The sequence below is a fragment of the Haliotis rufescens genome, unplaced genomic scaffold (genome assembly GCF_023055435.1).
Source record: "Haliotis rufescens isolate VD_foot unplaced genomic scaffold, xgHalRufe1.0.p SCAF_15, whole genome shotgun sequence".
Lineage (NCBI taxonomy): Eukaryota > Metazoa > Mollusca > Gastropoda > Lepetellida > Haliotidae > Haliotis > Haliotis rufescens.
The window spans coordinates 6,056,820-6,070,959 of NW_025963835.1; the positions used below are offsets into that span (position 1 = coordinate 6,056,820).

Sequence of the window (14,140 nt, forward strand, 5' to 3'; positions counted from 1 at the left end):
ATCATACAAAGTTCAAAGGAGTGAATCTAATGAATATTTAAAATTTGAATATCATTAATGTTTGTAACCGATCGTTAGACTGTTCACAGACTGGTGTAGAGGCAGAAAGACGCCGTCTCGCATTGGACGCGATTTGTCTTCCAAATTTAACGATTTGTTGCATAAAACATTTGTTATCGTGAAAATTTTATTGTGCAATAATAATTACCTTTGTTTGAGCAGGAATAAAGGTCGACATAATCCAATACAAACGCCGGTAATTCATTACATGTTGTCGGTGTTATACATGTAAATCGCTTCACCATGGTACGAAGGAGTACGACGTGCCTCATTAGCATATTCGATTTACTCTCTGGTGAAAAATTAGCGCCATTCAGAATCATTAATTATGTCGGATAACTCAGGATCTTGTTTGCCTTGCAACATATCAACGCCAAACATATTCATTACAAACAAGCCTTATAAATGAGCGACTTCGACAAATTAATTCATAATTGTAAACACATTTTAATCATGGCATTGATATTGATGTTTATTTATGGGGACAATTCCCATTTTTCTTCTGAGACTAGAATATTATCAGTCATTTGACTGTTTGTTCAAACAATGTAGAGAACAATGAGTTCTACGGGTTGCAATTACAGGAACATAGTTTGGGAAATTAACGTAATGCTGTTTATCCCAGATATAATGTAACGGTATTAAAGGGGTTTTATCCATTAAAAAAACGTTCCTTTAGAATCGAATCATTTCTTAAAACCATTTCACCGCCGAAATCTAAAATCTACGGAGCTCGATATATTTATCGTATTTTCACAATAGAACGTAAATCTGTGTGATATTGCTGTGCAGATTTCGTACTGTCAATGTGTTGAGGTAAATGTTTCATTGCTACAATATTTTCACATGATAGTTTTCAGGTCACAAGGCAGGCAATAATATAGAAGTTGCGCGCTGATAACTATTTAAGAACTTAGTAGCAGTAGTAGCAGTAGTAGCAGCAGTAGCAGTAGTAGTAGTAGTAGTAGAAGTAGCAGCAGTAGTAGTAACAATGGTACTAGTGTCTGTAGTAGCAGCAATAGTAGTAGTGGTAGTAGTTGTAGTAGTAGCAGCAATAGTAGTAGTAGTAGTAGTAGTAGTAGTAGTAGTAGTAGTAGTAGTAGTAGTAGTAGTAGTAGTAGTAACAAGTGGTACCAGTGTCTGTAGTAGTTGCAATAGTTATAGTATGTGAGTTAATTCGATGGCCATACCGACTACCCCCTCCCCCACGACAAACACACACAGACGCGTGCGCGCACACACGCACAGACATGTATGCATACACATTCTGTGTTGTATCTGAAACTGCAGTCAAAGAATTTATTGATGAAAGGATGTGAACCGCGACAAAGGCCAATGATTGGTTTAATAGTCACGCGCATACGTTTCTTTCAGATGATTGCCGCGTTTTCTCAGATGAGACACGCTGGCATGAGCATACCAACAATTCATAAACTTCTTATAAACCAACATTCCAATATCTGGAAGTTCTTTGCCGCGCCTATAACACACCTACACTGACGTCAATTAAACAATTTGTTAAGTCAGTATGTTCGCAATAATTATAATACTTAAACAATTTAGACTTCCAAATAGTCTTTTTATTCTTTTGTGTGTGGTGACATGTTTCATTTCATAATTACCACACGTATACACATTGCACACGTGCAACCATCAACTGCAGAAAACGCCTTATATGGTATACGTTAATACCCATTCAATTTGACGACACATAAATGCGTCTGCCCTCTCATGCAGCAATAGCAAATAATGTTTAAGAGCTATGACGATTTTGAATCTCCGCAAAGTATAAAGTGAATTCAGCAATGTCTAGAAAGTAGCTATATAGCAATACTAATTATCATAATTAAAAACACGTTCAAGTACCTGTTATTACCAGGCGCCAGGAAAGTTTCGTCGACAGAAGTCAATCCCCGTAACACTATCATTAATGCTTAAACTTAAACCAAGTGAACTCATCATACGGCCATGTTTCAATTGATTCCAAACGAATTAAAATTTTCTGTGAAAGGCTTGGGACGCTGAAGTAATTCAAATGCACGATCTGAACAGTAGGTTGGTCATGCTCCGATGACATACGAAAATAGCCGAAGTGGGGCCGAATGAAAACAATGACAGAACCGCAGGAAAATCTACAGAGTGAATTTATCAACGGTTGAGCCAGACTGGAACTCGCGCCCTTATTGGTTCGAAGCTAAAAGAAACCTTTAGAAAAGAAAATGATTAACGTTTCACCACGTGTTTAATCTCGCCTTTCCATAAAAATCGTGTCCGATGTATGAAAACAGATGGCCTGCACTAAAATCAATCTTAAGGAATTTTAAAAATAAGTAAAAAGCAGAAACAATGGCACCGAGGGTAGATCAGCTGGATTGGTTTTGCTTGCTGGTTTCCAAATAGGGACAGATGCCATGTTTGAATATTTTTTTAAAGAGATTGCATTTTTTTTATTTGGAGCTATTTAGAGTGTCATGAGCTAGTTTGAACGAAAGTTCATGGATCAGAGCTCGGGACAAGATAGTCAGTATTTAGTACCCCAATATAGTTGTTGTGTTTGAAATATGATTAAATTTAAAAAGTTAATTTGTCCTCAAAGTATCACAGGCAAATAGTGATTACATTCATTTAAGTAACGTGAATGTTTAAACGGTCGTTTGATATATCCTGGTTATCGCTCTTCATATGCAACATCGTCACAGAGTCTTGCATATACAAAAAGAAGGAACAGCGATGCCTGCAACAGTGTAGAGACTTGACGGTGCAGCGGACGTTACGAAGAGAGTGGAACGGTCATCGCAAGACCATGTTAGACTGTAGGACATAAACACAGATTACTTTCCGAACGAAACTCACGGGTAGGCTGGTATCTTTTGTTTTAATATTAGAAATAGGTTTTTTATGGCGTTTAACGCTGCGACTACTAAGTATGGAGGGTGTCATCACTGACTTCCAGTGATCCATATATATATATTTAACTGTGTGTATTGAACTGTGTTCATATATACATTGAGTCACTATTTTGCCTTTTACACCCTATGGAGTCTGTTTCGGCACATATTCGATACTAATTATTCTCTGTCGTTGGCGTTCTGAAACGTTAACTTTCAAGACGTTGTCACAGAGCCTTCGAAAAGAGTCCAGGATGGACTACAATATACTATGCATATACTATTGTCAAAAAAAGTGAAATTTGTGACTCCAACTTACGAAAGTACTCACAAATCCGTGTTTATCGGAAATGTTATTTGTGAGCTTCAGCTTGTGGAAGGAGACGACCTTCTGCATCCACTGTTCCCCGGTGCTGGGGGAGTCGGGGTGGATGTACATCCTCTTGGGCATCTCGGGGTCAGCTTTCCCGGCCACCATCCATTTGCCGTTGTGGAATTTGTAGCGGCAGTCGTCGACGGCAACGATGTCCATTAAGAGGATGTACTTGGATTTCTTGTCGAGCCCCGACACTTTGGTTTTGTAGGCTGGGAATATTCGCCTGAAGGTTAAAAAATAAACTGATCATCAAATAGAATTGTGTGATAAAGTAAACTTAATGTACACCGAGATCAATTATATATGCTTTTTTAAGTAGATTAACATTAATGACTCTCCTATTCGGCCTCATGCGTTAGTTGAAATATAAACCGTTTTCTCTTAGAAATTAGAAATAAAAAGAGAACAACGTTCCTAATAAAACTCGATTACATTTTAACGTCTTACTTCAGCACCGAAATAGGTGCAATGAATTTCTCGCTTAATGTGTTGATTACATACAGGGAATCGTGTTTTTGTACTGAAATGTATGTGCGAAAACGAAATGGTTCATTAATACTCATGTTTCTCATATAGCCGGCATTATATTCACTGTGATCTTAAATAACGCCTCGCACTTTACCTGTGGCGGACGGTTTTATGTTTTCAAAATTGCTATTTGTTTCTCGTTTAGCTTCCTCTGTTTTCCAAATGGCCCTAAAGAAAGCAGCGTTTGCATAATTAGACAAGATGTTGATACTTTATCTATAATATGATATAACCTTTTTCATTAACAAGTATCCATCAAATCCTTTCATCTCGGTTGTCGATATGTCGTATTTTACTAAAAAACACAAGTAACATTATTCCGACATTACAGCACTGCCATTATGTTAGCTTCATTTGAGAAAGAATATATTCGGGGTATTATGGTACGTTACGATCGAACTATGTTTATTTTATTTCTGATGCGGCCGAACTAAAGTTTGGTATTTAGATTAAGAATTAGAAAAATGGAGGGTACCACTGATTCTGTATGTTTTAGTGTTATATAGAAACTGGTTCATCTATAAATCGGAATGTTGATTTGGATTATCTTTTCTGTCTTCCAAAGTATCTCAAGATGTCAGTTATGCTCAAGATATATTCGCTTACTGGGTAACTTCCAAAGTATTTAAATATACTAATCAAATACAACAAATACCGTTCAATACCTGTGGTGCAATCTAGAAGAAAAAAATGTTGAATGACAAACGAAACAATCTTATTTTAAATTTAGATTTTTACAAATAATACGAACCTACGATGTGAGAACACAACACAAGCGCAAGCTGCTTTTGAACTTAGTTTATGCTGTTCTCAGCAGTGTATCAGTGAGTGGTGAGTGGTTTGAACTCGTGTCTCTGGTGTAGTTACCGAACACTTTAACCACTAGGCTACCTGGACAGCCGTACATGATACAAAGGATAGTAATTGATGATGGAATTATGTACTGTCTAGAACTTCAGTTGCTTAAGGAAACAAAATACTTTGTGGGGATGTAGGTTAGGCCGGTGGTTCAAGCGTTCGCTCTCCGCTCTCAAAACCTGGGTTCGATTGTCTACATTTGAACAATCTTGATGTCGAGATGTTGCAGAATATGTTTTGCTGAAATTAGCCCAGAACCCATAAGCAAGTTCTTATCTTAAGTTTATTTGGCAAGTAGCACGGGAATAGGTTTCGAATGTCTCACACTGATTCCAGGGCGTAGGCAAAGCAGTAATAATAATGTATACGAATGTATCACTGAAAATCAGTGATGGCACCAGGTGTTCGCGAAAAGGGTCCTGCTCTGCATGTAAATAAATGTGTAATTGAAACATCGGAAACATATTAGAATCTTAAGGAAACTATCTTTGTTTGTTTCATGTTGTTTAACGCCGCACTCAGCAATAATCCAGCTATATGACGGCGATATGTAAATAATCGAGTCTGGACCAGACAATCCAGTGATTGACATCATGAGCATCGATCCACGCAATTAGGATACGATGACATGCATCAACCAAGACAGCGAGCCTGACCACCCGATCCCGTTAGTCGCCTCTTACGACAAGCATAGTCGCCTTTTACGGGCACGCATGGGTTTCTGAAGACCTATTCTACCCCTGAACTTTGAGCTCTTTTCAAGTGTAATACTGTATCTTGTTGACGATAAGTTGTAACGTTTACGTATTTTTAGAGCACATTTTTAAATCAGTGATTCCCAAACTTTACGTATGACATGATTGAATCAAGGATTGTAGATGCACACGCATGGGAATATGATACCAACTGTTATGTTTAAACTACAAGGAAATCTAGACCGACGGAGATATAAAACGTGGTTCATGAGACTCTCGTGTTGAACGGCGTCAAACTAACGCTCATTTCCCCCAAACAAATAGGATAGACATGAACTCTCTCAACACACTGATTTCATCATGTTAAGAAACGCTATCACGTTATATACATAAGTATCGCTTCTATCAATGCTTGATAAGACCATATGCTCTATAGCGTTCTCACGTTGGGGCTGAGCCAAGGTGCCCACTTCCGCTAGAAACAACACATGTTCCGTACAAACCACGACACTTTCCTGTGATTAAATCTTCGTTAAATAAAAATACTTCTCGGAATCCTTTTCCAATAAGCCCATATGTCAGTGGAAGTATTACGTCTGTGTAGGAGATACTGGGATCATGTGCCGCTAAATCCCATCTTGGGGGAAACTAACGCTTCAGCTTTGGTATTTCAAACAAAGCTGTTCAATGTGAATATTTTGTTAGATCGTTTCTTGTCATAAATAAATGTAATCCAGCTGGGGTTTTTAATATCCTAAATGATATCGGTTGTCAGTTTACCAATTCAACCAAGATCACCTTAAACAAGATCTGATTTCTAGGCCTTTGTAAAAAGACCCAACTCGTGTTTGTCACATCCTTCGTTGAAGATTCTTCAATTTCATGTCACATTTTCCAAGTCTAAAAACAATTTCATGAAGTTTTGCCAAACGAAATTTAATCTAAAGTATTGTGTAACACTTTATTTTGTAAAATTTGAGGAAAGTTACAAATACAATGCCAATATCCTCGTGTAACGTTATGATAATTGAGTAATCATTAACCTCTGTTGGAGAGAAAAGGCAATAATATGTCTATTCTTACAGTTATAACTTCACAAAACTTTACAAAAAAACTCCGTCTACGTCAGTAAAAACTAAAAACTGTCGTTAATCAAAGCACTATCTGTGTTAACTGTGGAAGTTTTATACAAAATTGATGTAAGTAACAGGAGAACTACTTTGCTTTGACACGAAAAAGGAAGCGGTAGAATTTCATATAGTATTAACTGCGTTTAGCTGTATCATATCATTTATTACATTTCATTCATCGGTTATTTTTTAATATTGCTATTTTTCATAGATTAAATTTCTTCTTTATTGTTTCCTGGTATTATTATTGATCTTAATTATCTCTATTCAATTATGATCTTATCGTTGGGCCATAACTATAACAGAATAGAAATTATTTTGTCTATAGTATGTTTTGTTTATTCCACGGGGGTGCAGTAAGATTAGTTTATTCATACTGTCGACTGTTGTGTCAGAAGAACATCTGTTTCAATTTGCGTAAAAGCGGTAGAACAGAGTTTGTATTGTAAAAATATAAAAGGTAGTAGTAGTAGTAGTAGTAGTAGTAGTAGTAGTAGGTGGGGTGAAATGGGGTTTAACGTCGCGTTCAAGATTATTGTACTTATATAGCGACGTGCATGCATATGTGTGGGGGTTAGGGGTTGGGGGGAGGTGTATGTGTGGCTGCTTGTACTAGTCAGGACAAATGCCGATTTTATAGCGCTAGACAACTGAGATGCCAGGCACAGTATACTGACTCCGAGCCGACCGGTCTTTGTTTTAGCCCCTCAATGCCGAGGGCCAGACAGGGTAACAACAAGTACCATGTTTGAACAACTTTTGGTATAAGTAGTAGTGGTAGTAATTACCAAAAGAGACAGAATTTGCATTGCATTTTTTATATGTTTATTTTAACACACCTCTATTGCATACTGTAATATTGGTTTACTGAAACGTGAACATAAATTTATATCAGCTGTTTCCAGTCGCCTTACTCGTGTCCTTGATCAACTTGAAAGCATTTCGCCTGGATGTCACTGAAATCCGCACGAAGATACATGAGAGATCGCTAGAAAATACCACCTGCGTGTACACCTCGGGTCGAATGTTTTGGTCAATTTGTCCTTGTTTACTAAATGCCGACTAACATTAATCCGACACTGCTTGTTTCATTTGAGAGAGAAACATTTTCGATGTCTTTAGGTACTTTTACTATCGATCAAGTGTATTTTGTTTCTCATGCCATTGAACTGATATTTAGATTTTGAATTATGAATATCGCGGTCACTACGGGTAATTAACGTTTTTAGGGTTAAATAGCTTTTATTCAGGATTTACACTTTGTTCAATATATATAAGAAAATATTTGAATAACATAATAATAACAAAAGTAAAGATTTTCCAGAATTACAAACCAAAGGCTTGGTTCAGACTGGATTATTTACAGACCGACGTAATATAGTGCGGCGTTAAACAACAAACAAACAAACAAGATTATGCAATGCTATATGGTGGCAGTGAGAGAGCTTCAGTTTACCTATGTAGTGGTTTGACCTGTGTAAATTAGCGAACTCTTTATTCACGAGGGCAACCGAACTCTTATATGCAAGGAAATCGAAAGAATAGTATTAGATCACATGTAAAAGGTCAGCTAGCCATAATATACATGCATATAATAAGTGAATACATTTTTTTTTTAAAACATCTGCATGTATATCTTGAGTGGTCATCAGTGCAACGACTGCAATCATCATGCATAACACGAAAAAGGGGGAGTAGAGAAAGTGGTTAAAGCGTAGAAGAGGCATGTTGGAATTCCTGCTTGGGTAAAGAAGTTATAAGTTTAGTGGTCATAGCTTTGTCTTGGCGCCGTGAGCAGACCCTATTTTAGCTGTAGTCCCTCGCTGCAGTCAGAAGGCTGAATATTGCTGAGAGGGGTGAAGAAACACGTCCCTCGTGTACGCTCTACAACCGTGTTCAACTGTGCACAGCCATATGCGACAGCGGCCAACCATGTCAAACCGTATTAATATATGGCATACAGTCAACATGGTGTCAAGATCTACCATCACTGATCTCCTCCCGAGAAAAGTCACTACAGCAACACAGAGGAGACCTTCGCACATAACAGCCATCATCCATGCTTGCTGGTGTGGCTGTCTACCTAAACCTCCCCCCCCCCCCCTCCCTAACACACACACACACACACACACACGATATGTACAGTACTCGCCCAACTCGCTCACTCCATAGTACCTAGTGTACAACCCCTGAAGATACGGGATAGAATAGGTCTTCAGCAACCCATGCTTGCCGTAAAAGGCGACCTCGTAAGAGGCGACTAACGGGTGGTCAGGCTCGCTGACTTGGTTGACACATGTCCTCGTATCCCCATTGCGTGGATCGATGCTCATGATATCAATCACTGGATTGTCTGGTCCAGACTCGATTATTTACAGACCGTCATACAACTGTAATATTTCTGTGGGAACGTTAAACAACAAACAAACATAGACTTCATACTCAACTCACTCATTCCCACAAAACATTTAATAACACACAATTTACGTAAGAGACCTCACGTTTTATTGTACGCTATTTTCACAAGGTATCCTGATTTCGTCCTATGCAAGTATAAGAACCAGGCCCAAATTCTCCATACACGGTTGATGTAATTTTACTATCGTCATCGTGAAATGAATAATCCCATCATTTGTCGAACATACAATAGAAAATGGCCATCTTTCTCCGTTAGCATTGCAGAATCTGGTTAAAATGATGTTGGGTTGTAACCAATTCGTTACGAATAATATGTCCATCCATCCATTCACACATAACTAGTGCAGACATGATGTATATCAGACTACGCTAATCCCGTTTCATTTGCGTTCTCGAGGATATTATATCGTATACAAAACCAGTATTAATCATAACAGACTCACGCAGCATAGCCATACGATAACAGTGCGTTATCTTTGCCTTAAACTCCCTGGCTTTCAACAGTAGAGTCGCTATTACCACGTAAATATCTTTATGGGAATTTGATGGCCTATTTGTGCTGATAGAGACCGCGAGGGCTTCGTGAGGGCTTAATCGGTGAGACGTAGCTATACGCATACCTTACTCGCCACTCTTCTGTAGACTTGTACATAGGCTGTCTAGTCAATATTTCGTCTCTTGTGGCAATCGCTTGTCAACACTGCAGCAACGATCTATAAACCCCTCATCAACCAGCCCGGAGGGCAATCCGGGTCACTAAGAACCGCCTGTCCGGATTTTAATGGCTCGGAAGTGTAAATAGCCGGAACGTGGTACGATAGCTACGGAGGAAGGACACCCTTTTTGTCTGGGTCGGGAACACGTTGGAGAGGAGTTTGGATAACTCCGGAGCCAACTTCAAACGGAGCATAGAGTTGAGGTGCGTAGGGTCGGATTGGGTCGCCATTTTCCATTAGTACCCTCAGATACAGGGATACGTGAGAGACATTCAAAGAGCTGGGGGTGACTGTGGAACAAGGTGAGGGTAAGGGGGTGATTGTTTGATATTCCGAAATCCGGCGTCAAGGGGTTTGGGTGGGGCGCAGGGAAAGGTGTCAGGGAGCAGAAGAAGGATTGCTTCGTCTTCACGACACTGGGCCCCATTCTAGAAATAGATCGTAGCGCTAAGGCGATCGTAACTCCCTTACATTGACGTACGACATCGTATTATAGTGCTACGATCGTATTAAGGAATAGGGCCATGGAAAGTTCCATAGAGCGATTTTAGTGCTACGACTACCGTAATTCCTACTGACAGGATCGGGTGGTCAGGCTCGCTGACCTGGTTGATGCATGTTATCGTATACCAATTGCGTCTATCGATGCGTATAATAGTTAATCACGATTGTTTACAGACCTCCGTCATATAGTTGGAGTATGCGGCGTCATGTAGTTAGAATAGTCCAAGCCGTGCTCTACAGTTTGTGGATTGCGATATTCTCAAAGCGTGGTCTCTCCCTCTAAGCTGAACAGGCAGATGCGTCCTTGGGCCGTGAGCGATAAAAATTTGTTCTGAACGAAAGCATCTGGTCCCGTAGGAAATAGTCATGCAAAAGAACTGCGTATTGTCTTGTGTCGTTTTGAGCTTTTCTTCGGAATATCACCGAGAAGAGACATCTGTACGTAGAGGAGCACCAACGCTCGACACAAGGCTTCGCCACCGCCCTCAACGTCCATGGAGATAACAAGAAGAAAGGAACTGACCATGTTACATTTTAAACAGTGAACCTGTTTACAAAATTATCTTGTATTTAGATTCATGTAATGGAATGTTTGTGATGAAGGTCATATGTTTTGGCATTTTCAAATATTGATTCACAACAATAAAAAATATTATTTTAAAAAAAAGCAGTTCATTTACGTAGTTTGTCCATATGATGGCAAATTGTTATCATAAATCATACGAACGTAGCGCCATTTTCTTGGCGGCAACAAATGAAATAGCTTTTTTAAGAACCCAAAATAGTATTTTGCTCATCTGGTATTCACGTAACTAAATGTCAGAACGCTGTCTGACTGACCTAAACTAATAATTAAAAACAGTTATTGAACGTTGAAATCCCCATAAAAGATCGAATAACTTTTTAGCATCGAACAACATCAACATTTGTTTGCACTTTTTATGAACTATTAGCGGTGGCTTACAATGTATATCAGACTTATCAATAAGACTGGTAACGTTTTCACCCTGTGAAGTTTTACACCACGCTGTAACGGCTATTTCCGTCACTACAATATGTGTTATTTATGGGAGAGGGTCGTATGAATTTCTCAGTTGGACAAAACACGACGATTGCCTGGAACTGATAAAAGCTACAGAGATATTCAAGCCTTGTTGATTTTGTTGAACGGTAAAAGGAGGCCCAGCTCATGTTTGTGTGTTTTTCAGTAATAAGTGTTTGACGATTTGCAGTGTCACATTTCATGCCATTATGGGGTGTGTGGGCCGAGGATGATTCAGCCTGAGATGAAATGAAACAAATTGACAAACAAAATCTATCAGTTCAGGAACGAAATTAGAATACGTGAAATCGGGAGATGGATATTCTTCATACCGGCAATATACAATGTATATTCCCCATAACATTGACCAACGGCAGTTCCAGCTCTACGACAGTCGTAGGTCCTCTACCATAACGTTTACTAGCGGCAGTTCTAGCTCTACGACAGTCGTGTGTTCTACGCCATAACATTGACCAACGGCAGTTCGAGCTCTACGACAACCGTTGGTCCTACACCATAACATTGACTAGCGGCAGTTCTAGCTCTACGACAGTCGTATGTTCTACACCATAACATTGACTAGCGGCAGTTCTAGCTCTACGACAGTCGTATGTTCTACAATATAACATTGACTAGCGGCAGTTCTAGCTCTACGACAGTCGTATGTTCTACACCATAACATTGACTAGCGGCAGTTCTAGCTCTACGACAGTCGTATGTTCTACACCATAACATTGACTCACGGCAGTTCTAGCTCTACGACAGTCGTGTGTTCTACGCCATAACATTGACCAACGGCAGTTCGAGCTCTACGACAATCGTAGGTCCTACACCATAACATTGACTAGCGGCAGTTCTAGCTTTACGACAGTCGTATGTTCTACCATATAACATTTACTAGCGGCAGTTCTAGCTCTACAACAGTCGTATGTTCTACACCATAACATTGACTAGCGGCAGTTCTAGCTCTTCAACTGTCGGACGTTCTACACCATAACATTGACTAGCGGCAGTTCTAGCTCTACAACAGTCGTATGTTCTACACCATAACACTGACTAGCGGTAGTTCTAGCTCTACGAGAGTCGAATGTTCTACACCATAACATTGACTAGCGGCAGTTCTAGCTCTACGACAGTCGTATGTTCTACACCATAACATTGACTAGCGGCAGTTCTAGCTCTACGACAGTCGTATGTTCTACACCATAACATTGACTCACGGCAGTTCTAGCTCTACGACAGTCGTATGTTCTACACCATGACATTGACTAGCGGCAGTTCTAGCCCTACGACAGTCGTAGGTTCTACAATATAACATTGACTAGCGGCAGTTCTAGCTCTACAACAGTCGTATGTTCTACACCATAACATTGACTAGCGGCAGTTCTAGCTCTACGACAGTCGTATGTTCTACAATATAACATTGACTAGCGGCAGTTCCAGCTCTACGACAGTCGTATGTTCTACACCATAACATTGACTAGCGGCAGTTCTAGCTCTACGACAGTCGTATGTTCTACACCATAACACTGACTAGCGGCAGTTCCAGCTCTACGACAGTCGTATGTTCTACACCATAACATTGACTCACGGCAGTTCTAGCTCTACGACAGTCGTATGTTCTACACCATAACATTGACTAGCGGCAGTTCTAGCCCTACGACAGTCGTGTGTTCTATACCATAACATTGACTAGCGGCAGTTCTAGCTCTACGACAGTCGTATGTTCTACACCATAACATTGACTTACGGCAGTTCTAGCTCTACGACAGTCGTATGGTCTACACCATAACATTGACTAGCGGCAGTTCTAGCTCTAGGGCAGTCGTATGTTCTATACATAAAATTGACTAGCGGCAGTTCTAGCTCTACGACAGTCGTATGTTCTACACCAAAACATTGACTTACGGCAGTTCTAGCTCTACGACAGTCGTATGTTCTACACCATAACATTGACTTACGGCAGTTCTAGCCCTACGACAGTCGTATGTTCTACACCATAACATTGACTAGCGGCAGTTCTAGCCCTACAACAGTCGTATGTTCTACAATATAACATTGACTAACGGCAGTTCTAGCCCTACGACAGTCGTGTGTTCTACAATATAACATTGACTCACGGCAGTTCTAGCTCTACAACAGTCGTATGTTCTACAATATAACATTGGCTGACGGCAGTTCTAGCCCTACAACAGTCGTATGTTCTACACCATAACATTGACTAGCGGCAGTTCTAGCTCTACGACAGTCGTATGTTCTACACCATAACATTGACTTACGGCAGTTCTAGCTCTACGACAGTCGTATGTTCTACACCATAACATTGACTAGCGGCAGTTCTAGCTCTAGGGCAGTCGTATGTTCTATACATAAAATTGACTAGCGGCAGTTCTTGCTCTACGACAGTCGTATGTTCTACACCATAACATTGACTTACGGCAGTTCTAGCTCTACGACAGTCGTATGTTCTACACCATAACATTGACTTACGGCAGTTCTAGCCCTACGACAGTCGTATGTTCTACACCATAACATTGACTAGCGGCAGTTCTAGCCCTACAACAGTCGTATGTTCTACAATATAACATTGACTAACGGCAGTTCTAGCCCTACGACAGTCGTGTGTTCTACAATATAACATTGACTCACGGCAGTTCTAGCTCTACAACAGTCGTATGTTCTACAATATAACATTGGCTGACGGCAGTTCTAGCCCTACAACAGTCGTATGTTCTACACCATAACATTGACTAGCGGCAGTTCTAGCCCTACGACAGTCGTATGTTCTACAATATAACATTGACTCACGGCAGTTCTAGCTCTACAACAGTCGTATGTTCTACAATATAACATTGGCTGACGGCAGTTCTAGCCCTACAACAGTCGTATGTTCTACACCATAACATTGACTAGCGGCAGTTCTAG

General features: G+C 40.0%; 1 protein-coding gene across 2 annotated transcripts in view; it reads right to left on the reverse strand.

Annotated features, from left to right (window-relative positions):
- Nucleotides 1–14,140, reverse strand: part of LOC124135003 (T-box transcription factor TBX3-like) — a 48,686-nt gene that overhangs the window by 13,823 nt on the left and 20,723 nt on the right. For both annotated transcript variants that reach the window (XM_048396078.1, XM_046500156.2), the window contains exon 2: nt 3,268–3,547. In XM_048396078.1, the coding sequence (XP_048252035.1) occupies nt 3,268–3,547 (280 nt within the window). The remainder of the gene's footprint in view (nt 1–3,267; nt 3,548–14,140) is intronic.